We start from the raw sequence: 24,054 nt of genomic DNA on the forward strand, positions 1-24,054 counted from the left end.
CACACACACACACACACACACACACACACACACACACACACAAGCTGTGCTGCAATCCAAAGGCACACAGTTCAAATCCACCATAGTAGATAGATAGACAGATAGGCAGACAGAGATAGACAGACAGACAGGACAGACAAAGATAGACAAACAGACAGGACAGACAAAGATAGAAAAAAAAAATATATATATATATGCTCTGTTGGCAATTTCTGTCGAGTGTAGGGAGTTTTTCTGCTAACCCAAAGGCAGACACTCTCTGGTGGTTCAACTCTGACAATGGCTCCACAGGAGAAACATGAACAATCCTCTACCATGTGATTTACAGCCTCCTGAAGACTCACTGGAGAATCAGCTATGAGTCGGTTCTGACTCAGTATCAGTGAAGGTTTTTGCTATATTGATATGACCTAGTGCTAAGGAGATGCATGGTCTACCTGAAGGCACATGGTTCAAAGCCACCAGCTAGTCTATGAGAGAAAGATAAGCACTCTCTTCCCATGCAATTTAAGGTCTCTGAAAACTCACTGAAGGATCAGCTATGCATTGCTTCTCAACAGTACTCAATAAAAACAACATATCTCTCTGAATATCTTTATATAACTTGATGCAGATATAAAGTATCAAAACCCTGAGGTTTGTCTTAATCCTCATCATTGGTCATTATCTCCTGTTGTTGTTGTTATGTGCCTGAGTTGCTTGTTGTTGTTGTTATGTGCCATTGAGTTGCTTGTGACTCATAGCAACACTATGTACAACAGCCCTAAACCCTGCACTATCATGTGCCAATCTCATTGCCTCTGACACACCCATCCTGATTACCCCAGTCACTGAATCAATCCACCTCAAAGAGGGTCTTCTCCTCCTGTGCTGTCCCTCCACCCTCCCAAGCATGATGACCCTCTCCAAGGACCTGTTTGTCCCTCCTTACAATATGTCCAAAGTATGTCAGACGAAGCCCCAGAATCTCTGCCTCCAAGAAGCAGCCTGGTTTAACCCTCTCCCATAAGAGAAAAACCTAATCTGAAACATATCTCAGCTGTCACTCTAAGCACTAAAAACACAAGATAAACTTGACAAGCTTATCCCAGAAAAAAACAAAAAACACCCCAAGCTAACAAATAGAAGGAATTAGCACATTCCCCCGAATCCAGGTGCTCTGAGTTGGGTAAAATGATACTAAAGCATATGAGCCCATGCGTTCTACTTAAAATGGAAAGTCATACTTAAGGTTGGTGTCAATTTGGCTAGTCATAAGTCTCAGTACTGGGCAGTTATCCTGTGTTTGGACAATCTTAACATCTATGATACTCAGGAGGATCAGAAGCAGTTATATAACGATAAACGATTCCCCTTCATGGGAGCAGCCAGTCTGTTATAAAGAGAATTAAGGTGGGATGGAACAACCTTAATCAGGTTGCAGAGCTGCTCAGACATAAAGGGAGTTTGCTTGGGGTATAGCCTACGTCACTTTTGTCTTAAAAACAAAAACAAAAACAATATACATCATTTATCCAGTTTGAAACAGATGAGGGAAAGAACAGATTAGAAGTGATAAATGATTGAGTATTATGGTTAGCACAGGAATCCAGAATTAAGGTTGCATAGAGAAGTGTACTAGGGGTGGGGAGTGGGGGGAAGGGACGTGGGAATTGTATACTAATGAAGGAATTTTTTTTTCTTTTTTTTCTGTCTTCTGAGGGGGAAGTGAGCTGGTGGGGAGGGGTGGGCAAGGAGAAAATTGCGGCAATGAACGAATGGAAATCCAAAACCTCTGTAAAAAAAAAACAACAACAAAAAAACCCAAAACAAAACCCAAAAAGCCAAAACAAACACGACAAAACCCAAAACATGATAGCAGATAAAAGTATAGAGAGACTGGGGAGAACTAATTACCGCCAAGAAACAAGAGCCAGGAGTGGAGTGCATCCTTTGAATTCAGGTTCCTGAGCTGAGAAACTCCTAAACATAAACAGGGAAATTGTTTCCCTAGAGCCTGTACCCTGAGGTTGGACCTCTATCCTCAATCATGAGAAAATAAATAATCTGTGTATTTGTGAGTACTGGTGGCCTAGTGGAAAGAAGCTGCTCTGCAGTCCAGAAGGCATGCGGTTCAAATGCACCAGTTCAGCCACGAGACAAGGATGGCCAATCTCCTCCCATGTGATTCACCGCCTCTGAAAACCAGCCAGAGAGTCAGCTATGGGTTGGTCTGACTTGATGGTACACCACCACCACCCCAACCATCTATGTATTATATCTCTGTTATAGCAACATTAGATAACTAAAACACTGAAGCATAATGTCGAGAAGGATCCAGGTTTGCAAAGATGAGGGGTCTGCTTGGAAGAGGGAATGTCACCTACAAAGGCCCTGAGGCGGGGAAGGAGGAGGCAGGGAGGAGACTGTAGCAATGAGTTCAGAGAGAGGCAAGGCCAAGGCCAGGGTTGGCGCATGTCACCATCATTCAGGTTATACAAAAGATGGAAGCCCAGAGTCTGATGTGAGAATGTGGGAACAGAGGTTAGAGTCTTCAATGAACTCTCACTAGGCCAGGTCCTGAAATACTTTATGGTGCAACTTCCTAAACTTGAAAATAAAATAACTGAACTAAATGACAGCTAAACACCATGCCAGAAATTTTGAAAACAATTATTTGTTATTTTTAAGGAGCTTTATTGGTACGAAGCTGAGTTCTGCCATCCATCAGCCAGCCTTCATTTCTGTCTCAATCCAAATTCCCTCAGCTCTGAAGGGTATAACCTGAAGGGCTGAGGAGATCAAATGAGATCAGGAAAGTGAAGCATCATCTAAACTATGATGCTGTCACCAGCCTAGAAAGGGCCTCCAGAGGCCTATGGGAGGTTTAAACTAACAAGCATGCCTTTCCTGACTCTTTCCTAGAATTTTTCTCCTAGAGAAATTGACTTTACTTCTTTTTTGATCTTTCAAGAAATGACCTGGCCTCATCAGCAAATGAATGACTAAACAAAATGCTCTCATGCATCCAATGGAAAATATCCAGCCATTGAGAGAAATCAAGTCCTGAGACATGAATGAATTTTGAAAGCATTATGCTGAATGAAATAAGTCAGAGACAGGTCGTCAGTCAGTCATTGTATGACCCCCCCCCCCCGTCCCCACCCATTGGATGAAATGTTTAAAATAGGCAAGTGCATACAGACCAAATTTAATAGCAGTAAGCAGATTCATCCTGGAGAGGGTTAAACCAGGCTACTCCTTGGAGGCAAAGATTCTGGGGCTTCGTCTGACATACTTTGGACATGTTGTAAGGAGAGAGTCCTTGGTAAGGTCGCAAAACGACTTGACTGGACTGCACATAACAACAACAACAACAAGAAACAGGGATGGGGAAGGAGGAGGGATGGGGAAGGAGGAGGAATGGGGAGTTACTGCGTAAAAGGCACTGAAGGGTGAGTTGATGAAAAATTAAAAAGAAAGTGATACGTAAGAGTTGTACACTCTCTTGATTATGAATGCTTACTAAAAACAGTGGAAATGGCATGTGTTTTATCACATATATTTTAACACAAAAAACCCTACACACCAATAACAACATCTTGGACACCATTTTAAGAGTTTACTATAGTCTTTTGTGCTTTATCCTCACCACAATCTCCTGAGATAAACATTAGCACCTTCTCTGTTTTACAAAGTAGAGATCAGAGACGGTGTCTTTCTTCCTGTCTTATACAAAGTCTTCCTTTCCCTCTACTGTGTCCACTGAGCTATCTGATCATAGGAAGAATACCTATTGCCAAGGCAGGATAGAACTAAAGCAGTTTGGAATTGTGGCTCCTAATACACGTGCCGAGAAGAAGCTATCCTCTGATGTGAGACTGCAGATTTTTTTTTAGTGCATATATCAAGTTTTGGAAGCAGGAGTGGCATTCACTTCCTAAACAACATGCCTCTGAACTTGGAGAAATGACAATCATTATAGAAAGACTTGTCAACCAACAACAACAATATCAAGTTTTAAGAAACAGTTTCCCAATTGGGGCATGATCAGAGAAGTTTTTCTAGGTCATTTCTCAGTCATGCCCAAAGAAAGGAGTATCATATTTATATATTTTTATGTGTCTAATTTTGTTAAAATGTGTAATACAAAATAATATACTACACTGATGGAATGATATTTAGTGCTGCTGCTGTTGTTGTTGGATGTCATCAAACAAATTCCAACTCGTACAACAGAGCTAAGGTGTGCCTGATAAATTGATTACATTAAAAAATTTAAGATATACAGTTTTCATGGAATAGTTAACTCTTCGCTTGGTGGTTCTTAATAGGATTTGACAAAATTTATCAGCACTTCTAAGCATTGACCACTGCTATCGTTCCCAGGTGTGAAATTTAAGGTTCCTAAAATTCATATATATCTCTTAATCTCAAAGGTATGCAGTTCAAATCCACTAATTGCTCCTCAGGAGAAGGTTGGGCAGTCTCCTCCCGTGCATCTGAAAACCCGCTGGAGGGTCACCAGAGGTTGGTTCTGACTCTACAGTGCACAACAACATAGTGAGTACAGGCCAATCGATGATTCTAGCAAAAATTGGTATAGGGATCAGGTATGGACTAGAAATAGAGGTGGCAATTGTATATAATCTAGCTCCATTTTGATACTCGTATACAACTCTTCATCTAGGTGAGGTGTTAGAGTGTTGTTTTTAAGTGGAATCAAGTCAACAACAAATTGAAACCTTGTTCTCTCTCACACTATCCTCATGATTTCAGACATACTCCAGCCCACTGCTGGTTCATGAATGAGTTGGTCAATCCAACTCATTAAAGATCTCTATTTTTTTAATTGATCCTCTGTTGTTCACCACCCCCCATGCCCACTGAGGATTATATTATTTTCCAAGGACTGTTCCACCAGTACATGCATGCTGTTTGTCCATGTTGTCATATACTCACATACTTTGGGTAAGGTCTAGATCAGCCAGACACTAAAGCCTCAACTACAATCCAACATCAGAAAGCCCACACATAGAGCATATAGCAACCAGCAGGAGTGTTTCTCTGGGAATTCTGAGACTGCCTTTCTCTGCGGCTCTGCCACTATTTACATGTTATGGATAAGCTTGAAAGGAGGACAGTGAGTGAAGGATAGGAAAAAGAGAGAGGGAAAACAACAGAGAGGAAGAGAAACGAGGAAAGATTGAGCTGATCTTCAGAGAATTAATTTCTGTGTGCTTCCCTGTTAAAAAAGCACACACTGTTCATTGTTGCCCAGTGAACACATTTAATTCAAAGTCTCTTGGTACTGATCAGATTTCAGGCAATCAATAAAACGTCTTGCTGGGCAATAAACCACCCAGGGTTGCAGTCTGCCACTTGCCTGCCCTCTGCACAGAACCATCCAGCTCTTCTCGAGGGCAATGTTGCTCATTCCTACAAGCCCTCTAGCTCTCCGGGCATACAGAAAGCCATTCCACCAAGGCACTGTCACTTCTGGCTGCAGCTTTGGGGGGTGGGGGTGGGCCTATTGCATTGTCTTACTAATTGAAATGCACCTAGAAGTACAATCTGCATATGGAAGCCTTTTGCTCTTTCACTACTGTTGGGGTGGTATTAATAAATTCAGAATTTTCTAAATATGTGTCAGTTATATAAAACTATAACTATATAACTTTTTTAATAACTTTTATAACTATATACAACTATAGTTATATAGTTATAAAACTGCCATCAGTTTCTCCAGTCTGCAAAACTAGTTGCTTTGCCTTAGAATTCTTTGCTTCCTTTCTTTAGTCATGTAAAACAGTTTAAGCTGCCTGTTTACCAGGAGAGGAAATGCATCTCTCCTAGATCAGGGTTTACCTCTCTGAAACTGGTTTTCCAAACCATATGTAAATTATATTTTAATCTGCCTGTTTGCCAGAAGGGGAGGTGTGCCTTTCTTAAGTTAGCCTTTATCATTTCAGGGCCCTGTTTTTCTCAGTCTTGTGTTAACTATTTTTGTAGGTTGCCTGTTTGCTGGTACCTGAGTGTGAATTTTTTTCAAGTGCAGAAATTCTTTGATTTTACTAACAAAGGTGCATTGTTGAGTGAGTTAGTGTCTAACCCTGGTATAAAAGCCTACTATACGGGGAGGCAGTTTTTGAGGGGAACTCACTGTCCTCCCAGATCTGTAATAAAGTGCTTATAGATATTGCAATGGGTCTGTCTTATTGGCAATTGACTACAGAAAGAACCCCTTGTGTTCAGTAACACTGGGAGAGGAGATCTTTACAAATATGGCAAATATAGCAAACCACCTTTGTGAACATGTACTACCTAGAAGGAGAATTAGGAAATAAGTCTGAAATTCAAATGCTCCAATTATGGCTTTTAGAGAAATGACCTTTCTGATGGCACACAACAGTGACCTTCATTGCCACAAGGTACGGAGCAGCAAGGCAGAGTGTTCAGACTTTCAAAAGCCCTGGGCTCTCTCATTCTGTGGGTTGTTTTCTTTTCTCCCCCCTTCTCTCAGATCTCTTTGTTACTATTCCAGAGTGACTATGTACTGCCTGGGGCTAGCTTGTTTGATCTGCAGCTGCAGAAACAAACAAAGCCATTTAAACCAAATGTAAAAGGTTATGAAGAAGAAGGGAGAATCTGAGTGAGGTCTGAGAGAGGAGAGAAATACAGGCTTTCACACCAAAGGAAGGCTTAAAATTGAACATGACTTCAAGAAAAATTAATTTGCCTTTCCCTTTCTTGTCATAATTTCTCCCTGCAACATGACTAGCCAATTACTGAAAAAGGGTATCATTGCATAAACTCTGCAGCATATATGCAGTTTATCCTACAGAGTAACCACATTAGGCACCAGTGATGTCACAGTTGGTTTCTACAGTAATGGGGTGGGGGGGAAAGAAGATAAAAAGGGGTAAGGGTGCATGGCATGAGAAAACACTATCACAACAGTGACATGGGGTCACTTTGGGAAGAAAGGACAATTGCCACAGGGCAGTGGAGATATCACTGAGAGGAACTGGGGTACAAAGAAGAAACATGAGTGTTGTTGAACTACGTATCTTGTTCAGAGACAAACATCTTAGAGCAACCGTTACAGAGGAGTCCCATCAACAAGCATGCAAGGACAAACCTTAAATAAACTGACATCAGGGTTGAGAAAAGACAGAAAAGGAGGGGAGGAATGATGAATATTGCATTGAAACATATGAGGAAGAGAACTGTTTAAAAGGGATATATGAATAGGTATTCTTGTCATTATAGAAGTCCAGAGTGAAGACTGTATAGTGTTGTGGACTTGGGGGTGGGGGGTGTGTGTGGGGGGGGTGGAGATTGCATAATAATGAAAGAGTTTTTCTTTACAAGGAGAAGAGTGAATTGGGGGTGGGGGCAGAGAGAAAAGTGCAACAATGAATGGCTGGAAACCACAAGTCTTTGCAAACTTTCATTAAAATTAATAAAAGAAAAAGAAAAAAGAAAGAAAACGTGCAATTCTACAGCTTTCCTTTTCTCAGTCACACTCTGTGCCTCTCTTACCTGATCTGCCATCTCTCTGGATGTCCACATGGTACCATTCTCCATCATTGGCTTTCTTCTGAGTAGCTTTCACTTTAATGGTGCCGGAGCCCATGTCAAGCAGCAAATACAGGTTGCCATCAAGGAGCTCCACGGCAAAGAAGTCCACCTTTGCGTTCTTCTGGCTCCGAGCATCCTTCCTCTCTTGGGGCTTTCCATGAGTGAAGAGAATCAAGCCATTGGGTTCAGTGGTGCGGAAGTCAAAGGAGATGGAACCCATTCGCTTGGTGTTCCACTTGGGCAAACTGATGTAAGCCTCTGGGGTCTCAAAGTTGATGGGGTCCAGGGTGGCCACATTCTCACATTTGAACACAACTTCACCATAAATTTTCATCTTCGTGTCCCCAATTCGAGCCAGGCGAGACAGTTCCAACCGGATGTCATTATTCTTATAAACCACCTGTCAAAAGTCCAACAAAGGTGCCAAATGAATCAACCTTGCAAACAGAAGCTACTCATTGCTCCCTGGGTAACCAGGGAAAGGGTCCAAGAAAAGGATTTTGGGTACAATAAGAGGAATAAGAGGAAAATGCACTTAAAACACATTTAGAGATATTTCTGGAGTGCACAGGGCCCTGATAAGTCCATCTGTTTTCATTGTATTGCCTTTCCCCTTCCTTCTTCTGGCCAATTCCCACCACTGTCAGCAAGTTACATAATATGAACTTACAAATAATATTCAGTACTGATTGAATTGTACAAGATGCAAATATTTAGACATAAAGATATCAACAGAACTACCTTTAATTAATAAAAGACCAAAAAGGAAGAAAAACAAACAACAAAACAAACTTCAAAGTCATTACCACTGGGACAGAACAGACTCATAGCTGACTCTTTAGTGGGTTTTAAGATGCTATAAACCACACAGGATGAGACTGCCCATCTTTCTCCCAAGGAGAAACTGGTGCATTTGAACCCCTACCTTTACAATGATGATGCAACAACTTTTTATGGACGAGGCCACCAGCCTAGATAAATCAGAATGATCATCAACAATAGACTGGAATACATTTATAATGGAATATTATATAGCCATGAAAAGGGGTACTTTGGATTTTTTATATGGCCATGCTGCAACAGAGAGTGGGGTGGAGCTCCCTGATTAAAACAAGCTTGGAAGCAGAAGTGGCATCTACTTCCATAATAGCTTGCCTCCGGAAACCCTATGAACCTGAAGAGAGGATGAGAGACACCCAAGTGCTGAGGACTCTCCTTCATAGGGTCGTTATGAGTCGTCCGCGATTCAATGGCACTTAACAACAACAGTTTCACAAAAGGACTATTGACATGCTTTCAGAAAGATTCTAGCCAAGAAACCCCTATGCCGCAATTGTGCTTCATAAAGCAGGGGGTAGTTGTGAGTTAGTAATGAGTTTCAGTTGCATCTCACAACAACTCATTCTCCCAGCTATGGTAAGCGAAATCCACACGGACTACGCAAAGGATGTGCTATGTTGCTATTGTGGAAAAGGTGAGAGTGGTATATATTTATTTTTTATATGCATAATACAATTACTTCTGTGGAGTTAATTTGCATATCTAATAATCAGAGGACAATGGTAGCTTAGTGGTAAGGAATTGTACTGCCAAACCAAAGGTACATGGTTCAAATTCACCTGTTGTTCGATAGCAGAAAGATGGGCAATCTCTTGTGATTTACTGCCTCTGCAAACCTGCTGGAGGGTCACATTAGAGTAGGTTCCGACTGGACAGTACTCAAAATCAACAACAATATTCAGGAGTCAGAAGGAGATGCATTTTTTATAATCTCCTTTTGCAATGTTTGATTTTTTAAAAAATAAAGCATTATAGTTGTATTACTTTTAAAAATCCTTGCATATTGAGAATTGTTGGGGTGGGAGAGTTTTGTTGTACATTGCATTTGCCTTCTATATGCAGAGGGGAGAAGAAAGAGCAGCTTAAAATTTTTTAAAAAGTAACTTGATTTTCTAAATTGAGTGTAATCCACAAGCTGGGATTCATTCTGTTTCCTCAAATTATAATTTCAATAAAGCCTTGCTGTTATTGGAACTGCACGTGCCGTGGGGTGGATCTGTCTTGTTGTGTTGTGCACTGTAGAGTCAGAACGAAGCCATAGTTGACCCTCCGATAGGTTTTCAGAGGTAGTTAAACACAGGGGAGGAGACTGTCCATGCTTCTCCAGAGCAGCTGGTGGCCTTGAAATGCATGCCTTGTGGATGGCAGTGCAGCTTCTTGCCGCTAGGCCACAGGAGCTCCCTTGGGGTGGATCTACGTCCTCTAATCTGAGTGATGCCTCATCTGTATAGAAATGGTAAACAGGGGTCCGTGGGAGGGAGAGGGCTAATATTTGAGTATGGATTATTCCCACCACTTTCTTTTGTCCTTTATGCGATCAGACACAAATGGTGTCAAAGTTAGGGCTCAGACTCTAGGCTCATTCCTCATTCCCACAACCATCACTGACAAGCTGTGTGATCCTGCCAAATTATTTGACTCCTCTGGGTTTGTTTCTGCCTCTGAAAGTGAGAACACTACCCGTAACCTATTTTGTAAGGATTAAATGAGTTAGTGCATGTAAAGCACTTACAGATGATGCAGGGCAAGGGCAAAGCCAAGCTCAGCTGTCAAGGGGGTTGCTGTTAATAATCCTCCATTTTTTTTCCCAAGTCCTGAGATATTTGTATCACGTTGCTATGTGTCGTAGGTGACTCAACAGCACATAACAACAATAACATCTCTATTTTCAGTAAAATACAAGACTTCAGTGCTAAATTAAGTCTTACAATGCATCTAGTAAGAGAAAGTTAGTTGGATGGAATATTCTAGTCCATCCATATCATTCAGCTCCTAATATCCAACTATACTAAAGATTATTTGGCTCAGAGCTGACCCTCCAGTGGGTTTTCGGAGGCTATAAATATCACAGAGGACATTGACCTGGAAGGAGAGAAATAGGAACTCTCCTGTGTGATTTTTAACTTCTGAAAAGCTCTTGGAAGGTCAGTTATGAGTCTGTTCCAACTCAATAGCAATGAATAGGCTAGTAATACACAATTACCATCCCTCTCTCTACCAGTGCCAACACTGAGTCAAGCAGAGCAGTTTAATAGTAAACTCATGAATGGTATATAACTAATTAGTAAGCATCAAAACACCCCCTGCCCCCCAATTATGTAACCTTCGCCTGAGCCCAAGTCAGTAACACAGGAAATGCTAATGATACCAACATTTATTGAGACCTTACTATGTGCCAGGCACTGTGCTGAATGTTTTAATGAATGTCAGCCCGTAAGATCCTCACATGTGAAATACTTATCATCATTTCTCCACCTTATTGATACAGAAAGAGACAGAGGGGCATTAAGGCACCAGCCTACAGTGGCAAATCAGGATTTCATCCCAAGCAGTTTGACTTCACAGGCCCTGTTCCTTACCACATGGAACACCTTTCATTGTACTGTTAGCAACACCCATGAAATTCACCTGTAACACTGTTTGGAAAGTCACACGTGTTCACCTTCCCTTTTCCCCCCAACAGGAAAGCTGAATTTCTCTAGTCATCCTGCTGAACCGATGGTGAGTGAAGGGGGAAAACTGAGGACCCCTAGCCAATCACTGAAAGGAATGAACCAGAAAGAAACAATCAGCGCTTAATGACTGGCAACTCCTATTTCTAACTCCCATGATTATGCCTCAGCAAATGAGATCTGTGTCATAACCAAACATTGGCTTTCCCTGCATTTGGGTTAAGTGCCTATGCTCGAACTTCCTGTAAAGGTTAATTATTAATGTGTGACAATAGTTCATCCCAAAGGGATATTGAGCTCCATTGAACAGTAAATGAAAGGAGCTCAGACATCCTAACATGAGGTGGAGGGAGTGGGGCGGGGAAACCTTTCAAAAGGATACAGGTCTGAGAAGCTACTAAGCCAAGCACCATGAAAGGTGAGGAACTTGAATACAGATTCCTGAGATGCACAGGAGGATCAGAGGCAGGACCAAATCAGGAAAAGATAACCAGGCTTCTCTCAAAGGCCCCGTAAAAGTGAGCTCTCAATCTTCTTCATAGTCCTTATACTACTATAAGTTTCCAGTAAGGTGGGGAAAAAACCCCAAACCAAAAACCCCACAACTTTCTAATTAATAATTGAGAAACCTCAGTGAGTTCCATTTTATTTATTTGTAAAGGTGAGAGCCTTAATACCTGTCTAATCTTAACGCAGGGAGTTCTGATGGCCTAGAGGTAAGCAGCTGCACTGTCAACCTAAAGGCATGTAGTTCTAATCCACCAGTTGCTCCACAGGAGAAAGAAAGGGAATCAACTCCTGTGAGACTTACAGCCCCTGAAAACCCGTGGGAGGGTCAGCTTGGGGTCACTTCAGACTCAACAACATAATAACAACAGACTTAATACTTGTTTTATAAGCTGTACCTTCTTATTCTTCTAGGGCTGTTACCAAGATCAACTGGATCTTATCTACAGTGGGACATAAATGGAGTACACAAACCTGTGTAGAAGTTATAGTACATCTCCACTTGAAGCACTGTTGTTTAAAAGAGGAGCTCTACAACCACGGCTTGCTTTAGTTATGTACTGTCAAGTTGGAACCGACTAATAGCTGTTCCTCCAGAAGGTTTACAGAGGCAGCGAATCAGATATGAGAAGATTACTCATCTTTCTCCCATGGAGCACTTGGTGAAGTCACACCCCACAGCTCTGAGTACCAGACTCCCTAATGTCATAGCCTATAGGAGATTGTACTGTTAACCCCAAGGCTGAGCCTCTCTGTTGGTTCAGATGTACCAGAAGCTCAAAGGGAGATTGGCGGGAAATCTCCCCTGCCATTTGCAGCTTTATAAACTCAAAGAAGGGTCAACTGTGGGTTGGTTCCTGAACTGAAGTTCTGCTGAGGATCTTCTACGAAGCATAAAGAGACAGAGGATGAGGGGCCTGGGTGACATGGTACAGAGAAAGTACCTTGTTCATCTTCTTACGTCCTCCCCACCTCACCAAAAACGCATATACATGGTTCTCCTTTCCACTCAGCTACGTGAGACCTCAGAATGGGAAGACCTTCCCTCTGTCATGGAGACAGGAAGCCCTGAGAGACAACCTCACAGAGCAACTGAATATCTGACACAGTGTTTTCTGTAAACTCAGATTTTCAATCAAATGATGCTCCTGACTGGCTGACTAAATGGGGAAGAGACATGGCAACAAGCGACAGAAAGCAGCCTCAGCTGACAGGTCATCGCAACAAGGAGCAATTAAAGACAAAATGGAAAATACTCCCTGTGGGGAGAGATGCCACACAGACTGGGAACAGAGAAATAGAGTCACCAAGAGTGACAGGCTGGCTTTGCCACCTTCCACATGGCCTTGAAGAGGCTGCTGCTTGGACTCGTATTTTACACTAGGAGTCAGGCAGTAAAAATAGAAAAATATCGTCTCTGAGGGACTCAGAGCAAACACACATGCATCCCTACTTAAACTACAATACACACTGGTGCAGTACCAAGGGTAAGACAAGCTATGGGAACTAGAAAAAACATAATAAAAATAATTACCACTATTGAGAGGCTACCATTGCCAGATACTTTAAAATCATCATTTTATTACATCCACAGTTAGCAAGTGACAAGGGTCGTGTTAGTTCTATTTTACAGAAATGAGGCTCAAGGGGTGAAGTACTTATGGCTGTAGTATTGCAGAGATGGTCAAGGGCAACACCATAATTTGACCTCAGATCCGTCTGAGTGTACTGGGGAAAGTAGTCATGCTTCACAAGCAGCAGTTTCAGGATCTCCTATAGCCCACTTCTACTCATTAAATAGAAACTTCTTAATCCATAGCAAAAACCACACCCAACTCCTCTGGCATGGGAATCCCTCCATACCAGGTACTGACTTACAATGTCTTGTAATGAGTACTCACTTCCTCTCATCCAAAAAGTTCCTAAAAGACCTCTGTGTGTACCTTGGTACTGATGTATCGTTTTATTTGCTCTTCTACATTGTCACCACTCTTGGTATCAGAGGCCAGGAAATGAAAAGACAAATTGCATTGAGAAGGTCAGTTCTTAGGGACCTCTCCAGAGTACTGAAGAGCAACGACATCAGGCTGGAGACTAAGGTGCACCTGATCAAGGCCATAGTCTTTGCAATCGCATGCAATGCGTCAGAGAGCTGGATAGTGACTAGGGATGATAGAAGGAGAATTGATGCCTTTGAGCTGTGGTTCTGGAGAAGAATGTTGAATATACCATAGACTGCTAGGAGAACAAAAAGGTTTGCCCTGGAGAGGGTGAAACTGGGCTGCTCCTTGGAGATAAGGATTCTGAAGCTTCATCTGACATAATTTGGGCATGTTGCAAGGAGGGACCAGTCCTTGGAGAGGGATGTCATGCCTGGGAGGGTGGAGGGACAGCACAAGAGAGGAAGACCCTCGATGAGATGAATCGACTCAGTGACTGGGGTAGTGGGAGTAAGTGTGTCAGAGACAGTGAGGTTGGCACAGGTAGAGCAGGGTTCAGAGCTCTTGTACACAGGGTTGCTATGAGTCACAGGTGACTCGACGGCACACAACAACAACAACATTGTCCAGGCTACAGTACCTTCATCTTCGCTCCAACTCTTATAACTGTATTCTTCTGTCAAGATCTACACCCAAAACCCACTCCAGGTCTTTCCAACTCCTCTGATCCTTGTTAATCACCACTAGTTTCAGGGAGTCAATTCTGACCCACTGCTACCCCATGGTAGCACGGCACTTCATGGGGTTTACAATGACCATGAAAATACAGAGGTAGATCACTGGTTCTTTCTTTCACAATACTTTTTGGTGGATTTGAATCACTGACCTTTTGTTCAGTAGCTGAGTGCTTATTAACTTGTGCCAAATAGGGCACATATTAGAATTCTGGAATTATATTGTCTACAAGGAAAGACGGTGTCTGACCTATGACCCAAACTACCTACTTTGTCTGGCAAACGGAGAGACAAGTCTAATCCCACAGCCTAATATAATGTGCCTTTTACATTTGACTCTTTTTCTTTTTTACATTTGACTCTTTTCGTGGTACTTGTTTCACATAGCAAGTCCATGAGTCTCTAACCTAAGGGTTAGAGACAGTCCCAGCTCACAAAAGTATATCCTCTTTCATTTATATCCAACCACCCTGTTTTCAGCTTTCTGAGAACTCATCTCCATGTGTTCCGTTGTAAATGCCATGTACCCATGAACTCTAATAAGGGAGCTCAGAGGACTGAGGGAGGGTGGACATGTGCCCAAGAGTGCCCAGATGGCATGCTGGCACGTGTTCTCCTGATATTTCTTGTCTCTTATTTTTAAAGCATCGTTAATCTCTGTGGATCTACAGAGGACACTTACACCACCACCAAGGGGTCATCTTTAAAGATAAGATCATGCAAAGGCTTGTGAATCGACTGAACCCCGTTGCTCTGATTCAGTGAATCTGTTGTTCACTGTCATTGTGAAGGCCTGTTGAGGTGACTATGATGGTTGGTGACTCAGTAGAGAATGGATCTGAACCCTGCCCTAACCTTGCCATCCTCATCGTCTCTGATATACCTGATACCATTAATCCAGTACCTGTGTCAATCCGACTTGTTGAGGGTCTTTTCTTTTTCTGACCCTCCATCTTTCTAAGCATAATGTCTTTTTTCTGAGGACTGGCCCTTCAGAACAGCACCAAAGTATGAGAGGCAAAGTTCATCATTCTTGACTCTAAAAAGCACCTTGCCTGCACTTTCTCCAAGACCTATGTCTTTGTTCTTTTCACAGTCTGTGGGATTTCCAACAAAGAATACTCAACAATATTCAACATAGAATATTCAACAATATTCTTTCCCAACACCACAACTCAAAGGCATTATTTCTTCTTCTGTCATCCTTATTCATTATGGCACTGAAGGGTGTTTAATTGTAAGAACCTTGAAGGAGCCCTTAAATATCTACATTGAACAAAACACATAAGCAGAGACAGTAAGTGTCAAGGGACCTGAAATATAGACTACATTACAACTACTATTGGCACCAAGTGCTAACAAATCTGTCAACTATGTATAGGGCAGTTTACTCTCAACAAGCAAAATATAAAGATCAATTTATCACTTATGAAACTTAATTATTGGCGATAAGCAACTAATGAAATGAATTTGTTCATTCATTTGTTTGCTTGTTTGTTTTCTCTTCTGCTTTCAAGATGGTGCACGTTTAAAATGAAACTTTTAGCTAATATTATGATTGCTTAACATTCATACTCAAAGTAAGAAAATGAGGAAGACACATTATGAAAGACTCTTGCTTCGGGGGATTGCACAGAATCACACATTGACTGTGTCCACCCTACTTCCCAGTCTGCCCTCTGGCAAATGATGGTTCTGTTTGGCTGAGATTTCTCACTTCTCCAAACTGCCTGCTCCATGTGTTTGTCACTTAGAACACCCAATCTTGTCTTAGAATGAATGGGTAACATCTTTTCAATAAACCTCAAACAACTTCTTAGGAAAAAGAAGATGCATTGCACTTAAAGTGTGAAATGGTCCATCGTTGTACAGGTGCTCAGGAAATGCTCAGATATTCATGAAATTAATACAGGTAGACATCTATGTTGCTTTCTATGTATCTGTGAGCTGGACAATGACTGAGGAGGACTGACACAGTTAAAGTGAGACAGAGCCAGTGAGATCGGCTCAAGACAGGACAGTGTTCAGAACTATTGTTCACAGGGACACTACGAGTCATAACTGACTTGATGCCACATAACAACAACAACATGCACGTATACATAAATAAAAAACAAAATCAATTGCCTTCGAATTGATTCTAATTTATAATGACCCCAAATGCCTCAGAACAGAATTACACTCCATTGGGCTTCAGTGACTGTGATTTTTTTTTTAGAAAGTGGATCACCGGGTCTTTTCTCCAAGGGATCCCCAGGTGATTCAGGTGATTTCAAATTGCAAGCCTTTCATTTATTTGCTGGGCACTTAACAATTGCTCTACTGAGGGACTCTAACATATTTACAGATATGTGTGTATTTCTCCACTTAATGGCTATTTCTTTTCTGTGTGTATCTCTTGTTTCCCTTTCTCTCTCTCTCAGTGTATATGTAGGTATGTGTCTATCTCTATCTTTCTGTCTCACATACACATACACATACACATACACATACACATACACATACACATACACACGCTATCTACTTGCACAGATTTTGGGATTCATTATCATTCGTTTCACCACAGTGTACCACTGACCACACTCTCACAGTGAAGTCTAAGCACAGATGTGGCAGCAGATGGTCCTTTTTGTTTCCAAAGTCAGAAGAACCTAAATGTTTGGCATGGCCAGAGCCACATCTGCATCTGCGATCTTAACAGAGGTCAGTAAACTAACACTGCCTGCTGAGATGCAGCTGACATCCAACCTGAGGCTCTGAGTCCCAACTGCTACACGCCGTAATCACACTTTATATTTTGTTAACGGTTATCAGGATGTGTCAAAGGTGTAAACAAGGTGCCAAAAATAAAAATATGGGAACTACAGTTGAAACTTTCAAGGCAGGAGCTGGAAAATGTCTAAGTTTTAGAACTCAAAAGTAAGGTCATAAAGATGTGTTAACTAAAATGGAAAGGAGCAGTACACTGCTATAGTAGCACTAAATTAAATTTTTAAAAAGCTGTGTAATCCAACACATTCCTTGTCTAACAAAGCATGCCTACAAGCCAAATCTCATCAGTGGTCATTAGTTTGCAACCTTTGATTTCTGGTCCCAGTGAAACAGTGGCTAAGAAAAGACAAGGAAGAATATAAGGTACTATGAACTCTAGATAAACTGATGTGAATTAGCAAAGCATTCAGATGTAGCCTCATTTTAAAGAAATCTAGCAGCTAGTTATCTGGTCAGCCTTGAGGAATTAAAAGGCAGTCTGCTAAAAAAAAAGTGCTAATAATACAACCCATTACCCTTATGCCCAAAGGTCAGTCTTAGACATATATTTGACTGATGGGTCCTTTGTGAAAGAGAACTGAATGGATAGAAATTACCAGTTACAACTGGCTTTAAGAAATTAGGGAAAATTTTTAATCTTTGGTGTGATCACAGTGAAGATCTCAGTTTTATTATCCCTCGAGAAGATCCCCTAAGAAGTTTGATAAAGAATAGGTTGTGATGTATCTCGTGTAATTTTCTGCTTATCAAGTATCTGAGTGAGCTAGGCTGTCACTAGGAATAGGACTTGCATTTTATCAGAATCTACTAGGCATCTGCGAACTTAATGAATGCACAGACTCAGACAGAGAACCAGGACATATATTTGCATGCTGGTCCGCCGTTGTCCATGACAGGCTTAGTGAGTTACCGTTGTTGTTAGGTCTCACCGAGTTGTCTGTGACTCATAGCAACTCTACATACAACAAAATGATACACTGTTTGGTCAATCAGTAGTTGAGGGGAGGGGAAGTTGTCAATGGATTTGTGCATTGTTTTGGGGTGGTTTTTCGTTTGTTTTTTTGTTTGTTTTGGGGGGCTTTTTAGCTGTATCTGATCACCAAATTCTCCCTTCTTCTAGAGTCAAGTTGGCAGGTAAGTGCCTCTCGTCTCCCTTTCTTAAAGATGTTATTCATCATCAACTGATGCTCTTCTATTCCCCACTGATCTCTTCCCCACTGAACCCAGTTGGAGCTTCAAGGGTTTTGGGTTTTTTACCAACTGTTCCATAAAGCAACCGCCAATCAGTAAATGCTGAAACTTGAGGTGAATCTATTCTCTACTAATGTTAGTTCTCTAATACAAAAGCCAACTTGTGGTGTTAGAGGTTTATTGTTCAAACTGGTTTCCCTAATCATTGACTTTGACTTTGCCATGTAGATGAATAGAAATATGTTAATAGGATATGTTAGTCTTGCCACTGAATTGAACAGATTCAACAGTGGATTTTGAGAATGTCACCACCAGCAAAGAAGGATTAAGAGAATACCACATGCCCTTCAGGGCCAGATATTCTTGCACCTGATAGTCTTACAGGAAAACAGCAGAGAACCAGAGACCTGACATGAGACAGAGCTGATCTTGGGACTGCCACAGCATAGAGCCAGAACTAAAAACCTTTTATCTAAGTTTGTCTTTGTGTTTTGTTTTAGTTTTAGGACTGGTGGGGAGAACCATAAGTGGCAGGACTAAGAGTTTTATAACACTTGCCTAAACCAGCCAGGTTGAAGGCTGAGGCACTTGTGAGCCTATTTTGAAACTATAGTAAGTAATTGTCTCTGCTACCAGTGATTTTGTGTCATCTGTGAGCTCTGGCAACAGATTTTGGACCAAGTAAAGTAATAAGATTGGTTTTGAGATGAGTAGAAAAATGTTCAGGAACATGGAGTACATAGGACATACATGACCTCATGAGAATTCATTTTGTGTTGCAGATGCCATTGACAGGAACAATTTTCCTTTGTGAAATTTGTGAAGCTCAGATATGGCCATCCTCATGTTGTCCTTGCTCTTTATACACAACTTAATATAAGATAAAGAACGTCTCCAGAGTGCTAAAGACCAAGGTTGCCAGTTTAACGGTCAAGGTGTGCCTGATGAAAGCCATGGTATTATCAATTGCTTCCTGTGCACCTGGAAGTTGGAGAATAAATAAAAAAGAGCAAATAAGAATTGATGACTTTGAATTGTGGTTTGGGGGAAGAGTATTAAATGTACCATGGACTGCCAACAGAGAACAAATAAATATCTCTGGAGGAGGAAAGGCAACCAGAGTGATCCTTAAGCAGGGAGAGTGAAACTTTGTCTCACATAACTTGGGCATGTTTCAGGAGGGGCCAATCTTTGAAAAGAAAAGAAAAGAAAAAAAAAAGACTTCAGGCTGGTAAAGGTGGAGAGTCAGCGAAAGAATGGAAGATCCTCAATGAGGTATATTTACAAGTGACTCTAACAGTAGACTTGAAGATAACGTAGTTGATGAGAATAGCACGGGAGGGGGCTAGGTTCAGATCTGTTGTCCACAGAGTCACTACGAATTGTAATCAATTGGATAGCACATAATGACCATCCTTATTGAAGAATGTTGTAACATCTTTCTCCTAAAGAACACTTGAGGGATTTGAACCACTAACCCTTCACTTAACAGCTGAGTACCATAACACTCTGCCATTGAGCATTAAAACAGAAATATATTTTTGTAAGAATTGAGTGAACTATTTTTCTCAACCTATATTATCTGAGAAGCTAGATTCTATGAGGAGGAGTGTGGCATCAGGATTGGAAGGCGACTCATCAATAATCTGTGTTATGCAGGTGGCCCGACTTTGCTTGCTCAAAGTGAGGAGGACTAAAATGCCTTGTTGCAGAAGATCAAGGAATGCAGCCTTCAGTATGGATTGCATCTCAATGTCCAGAAAATAAAGATTCTTACCACAGGACTGATAGGCAGCATCACGATAGATGGAGAGGAGATTGAAACTGTCAACAGCTTCATCTTGCTTGGATCCCCACTTAACACTCTTGGTACCAGCAGTCAGGAAATAAATAGATACAATGCACTGAGAAAATCTGCAGTTAGGGACCTCTCCAAATGATTGAAGAGTAAGGATGTCAGTTTAAGGACACTGAGGTATATCTGAGTCAGGCCATAAGTTACTTGCTATGCAGGTGAGAAATGGACAATTCTTAAGGATAACTGAAAAAGAACTGACACCTTTGATCTGTAGTTTTGGAGAGAGCACTGAACATTCCATGGTCAGCCAAATATGTCTTGAAGAGGGTGAAGCCAGAGTTCTCCTTGGAGAAAAGATGATGAGGCTTCACCTTACATATTTTCAGCACGTTGCTAGGAGGGGCTATTCCTTGGAAAAGGACATGATGCTGGGAAGGGTAGAGGGTTGGTGAAGGAGAGGAAGACTCTCAACCAAGAGGACTGTCATGATGACTGGGCAATGGGCTCTTGTGTGTCAGGAAGTGTGAGGATGGTGCAGGATAGAACAGGTTTTAGATCTTTTGTTCATAGGGTCGCTATGAGTTGTGCTCAACTCGATGACACCTAAAACCAACAACTAACATATAATAGTCTAAATGCTAAACCTGTTTCAAACTTTATTTCTCTTGCATCTGCTTTCCATGAATATTAGGATTCTTTACACTATGAGTTTTAGAATCATAGAGGAAATGTGTCACTGAGTTGTTAATGGATTAATTCCCAATTTTTAGCAAAATACCAGGTACATAGTTGGGCTTAATATAATAACACTCTAACTTATCACCTTACTTTATATACTAAAGAGAACTACCTAGTAAAAACCTACACTTCTTTCTGTCTTAGAATATTTGATGTAGGCACTAGACTGACTAAAAAAAAAGTCACATGACATAAAGCAATGGAAATAAGATCAGATGAGTAGGTGGTATCTGATCATGCAAAGCTCTAAAAATAAAGACATTATACAACTGAGGGAAAGGAACCAGTAGAGTGAAAAGGAAGCCTTTAGTTATTAGACAAGTGACAAAATTTTAAAAGGTGTCTTCCTGAATCACTGGGAATATACTGTTATTTTTATTCTGGGAGCTCAAAATGACTATAACTGTGTTACTGTTTTCCTGGGGCTAACATGTCAAGCTTAAAATCTCTAGCACCTTCTCATCAACTTCATAATAAAATACAAACTTTTACACATTACATAAGAAATAGCTCCAGAACAGTTTCAGACCCACTGTCACTAGCTTTGCCAAAATTCTTAAGTTTCTTCATTAATCATTCTCAAGAGAAATCTTACTTTGATTCTCTATCTGGATAACTATTACCCACTATTTCAGGGACAATCCAGGCATCATCTCCTTTGAGAAGTCTTTCATGCACTCTTTTGAGAAGTCACAACAACTCCACTCCTACCACACCTGACTTACCCCTTTATAATCACCTGGTGTTACGTTCTAACTACTTTCAGAGCATTTATCATGTTTTATTATGAAAGTCTCCCTCACTATACAGAAAACTTCGCAAAAAAGGGATTCTGAGTCTTTCCACTCTGTGCCTCCCAGTGATTGACACACAGTCAGTTCATATTTGTAGCAGTGAGTGAGAGTGTGAGGTAAGATATGGCAGAGAAAACCAGAAAAGCTATTTTCTGATGCCTTTAAGCCAATGAGGACTATAATGCAGAAAGAAATTTCTATACTCATTCTTTCTGACAATATGTGATAAGATGGGAAGGTAAAAAGCTAAAGCACTTAAAAGTAGTCTGATGGGACCTCTGAATATTTATTTGGTTTTTCCCCCCAGTGTTCATACTCATGCAGTGTACTTACCTTTTTAAGGAAATCTGTACAAAAAGTTCTGCAAGCTCAAATGGCAGCTGCCATTAGGTTATGTTTCTCACCAAAGAAACAAAGAATTTTTTTAAACCACTCACTTATATCAAGGATCTCTAAGAAATTAGCTAGCAAAATTTAGTAACAGCAATGCCTCCCACTCTGGAGCACGTCCAGAGGGCTACTATATACCTCTTATATGGTAAAGTAGCTGAGGCTTACCATAGAAGGATCTTAAAGACTTTGAAACAACACCTCAGAGCCTTGTTCTTTGTACCTAGAATAATAAAAAAAAATCCAGAACAAATATCTAACAACAAAACCTTTGGCCATGGCTGGAAACTTCTGGCTGCCACAGCTTTCCTGAAAGGAGATAATTGGCAATAAGAAAGCCAACAAGATTCTGTAGAAAGAACTTGTGTGAAAATCCCCAAAACAGAAGATTATAGAAAAGTGCTATAAAAAGAGTAAATGAAACAAAGTCTTCAAGAAGTCAAACATACTTGACAAGATCTAATAATAATACACAGGGCAATTCACCCACCATGGACAAGTGAGTGGAGGTGGAGACAGGGAAGAGAGCAGTGATTTCAGGACCATGGATAGTGGCAGGCTGTACCCAGTAGGTGCCAACCAATCAGCAAGTTCCTGGGGAACTCTGGGACTAACATGGCAAATTCACACAGAAGTTTTGCATTATGTCCTCTTACAGTATGAAGCACATTCATTTATACAAAGTTCATGTGGATCAAAATGCCTAGTGGCACAGTGGTGAAGTGGCACAGTGTTAAAGATCTGGACTGCTAACCAAAAGGTCTAGAGTTCAAACAGGCTAATCACTCCATGAGAGAAAGATATAACAGTCTGCTTCTGTTTACATATTTGAAAACCTTATGGCTCTGCAATTAGTAGAACTAGAATAAAAATGTAGGCAAATCTGGCCTCAGAAGTTCTATTTTGCCATGTAACTGAGTCAGAATCTTCTCAAATTCAACAGACTTGGATTGATGGGACATGTGGATTAGAGTTGGCTAGGCAACTTTCAGCGAAGGAGTTTTGCCTGAGCAATTACAAACTATCTATTTCTTGGCCTTTTTTGCAGCTCTACTGCTATCCTAATGAAATCCCTAATCAGATTAATCTCCCTAGTGGTCCAAAGAAAGCCTCTGTAATCAACAGAAGAGGTAAAGAAAGTGATAAGAAGCATATGCCAAGCTGGCAGATAGCTGATAACAGACTCATTTCCACTTTGGTGCAGAAGACAGCAAACAAGGAGTGAGGTTGAAACTGACATTGACATAGACAGAAATGCCAACCAAGACTCAGAAACTGTGTAAACAAGTTCCTTTCCTTTTCTTTTTGTTAATTTCACTGTAAAAAAACATACAACAAATAAGAAACCTCCTTATTTCTTGGAACTCCTTTTGAAGATGTTTGATTCTAAAATACCCATGACTTTACATTTAGCACATCTCAAGCCAGCTGGATAACCTCTAGATGTCCCTTATGCCATGCAAAACCCACCTGGAACTAATTTCACCACCGGTTACACTAATCACAGTTAGAGATAGTTTTTCTAATATTCGGCTCTTAGTTATCAACTACAATTTCTACTATGATTCATTTCTTTTTATCTACATCATGCCTATATCCACAGTGTTTGTCTGTTATCATAATAGATTAAATTATATACACAGAAAAGAAATTATCATGAATTAAATTATTTTATCTTTTATACAAGAGGTCCAAATAATAGAAAAATAGGTAGAGAGGGATATTGAAAAGAAAGGAAATAGGGTATTCAATCAAAATCAAAATCAAACCCTCGGCCACTGAGTTAATTCTCTGTTTCAATTTGACTCAGCAGCAACTTTTTCTGGTTATTTTTTCATGATATTAGTAAGGCAAGGGTTATTTGTTGTTGTTATGTGCCTTCTAGTCACTTGTAACTCTATGTACAAGAGCCCTAAACTCTGCCCTATCCTGTGGCAACCTCACTGTCTTCTGACTCACCTACTCCCATTACTCCAATCACTAAATCAAGCCATCTCATCAAGGGTCTTCCTTTCATGCACTGTCCCTTCACCCTCCCAAGCATGATGTTCCTTTCCAAGGACTGGTCCCTCCTTGCAACATGCCCAAACTATGTCAGATGGAGCTTTAGAACCC

The 24,054-nt window shown here is 40.9% G+C and overlaps 1 protein-coding gene across 4 annotated transcripts in view; it reads right to left on the reverse strand.

The window, feature by feature from the left end:
- Positions 1-24,054, reverse strand: part of NRXN3 (neurexin 3) — a 2,203,380-nt gene that overhangs the window by 1,545,325 nt on the left and 634,001 nt on the right. For all 4 annotated transcript variants that reach the window (XM_006884638.1, XM_006884636.1, XM_006884635.1 and 1 more), the window contains one exon: positions 7,525-7,963. In XM_006884638.1, coding sequence (XP_006884700.1) covers positions 7,525-7,963 — 439 coding nt within the window. The remainder of the gene's footprint in view (positions 1-7,524; positions 7,964-24,054) is intronic.

This window comes from Elephantulus edwardii, unplaced genomic scaffold, assembly GCF_000299155.1.
Source record: "Elephantulus edwardii isolate Elephantulus edwardi_28Jun2011 unplaced genomic scaffold, EleEdw1.0 scaffold00037, whole genome shotgun sequence".
Lineage (NCBI taxonomy): Eukaryota > Metazoa > Chordata > Mammalia > Macroscelidea > Macroscelididae > Elephantulus > Elephantulus edwardii.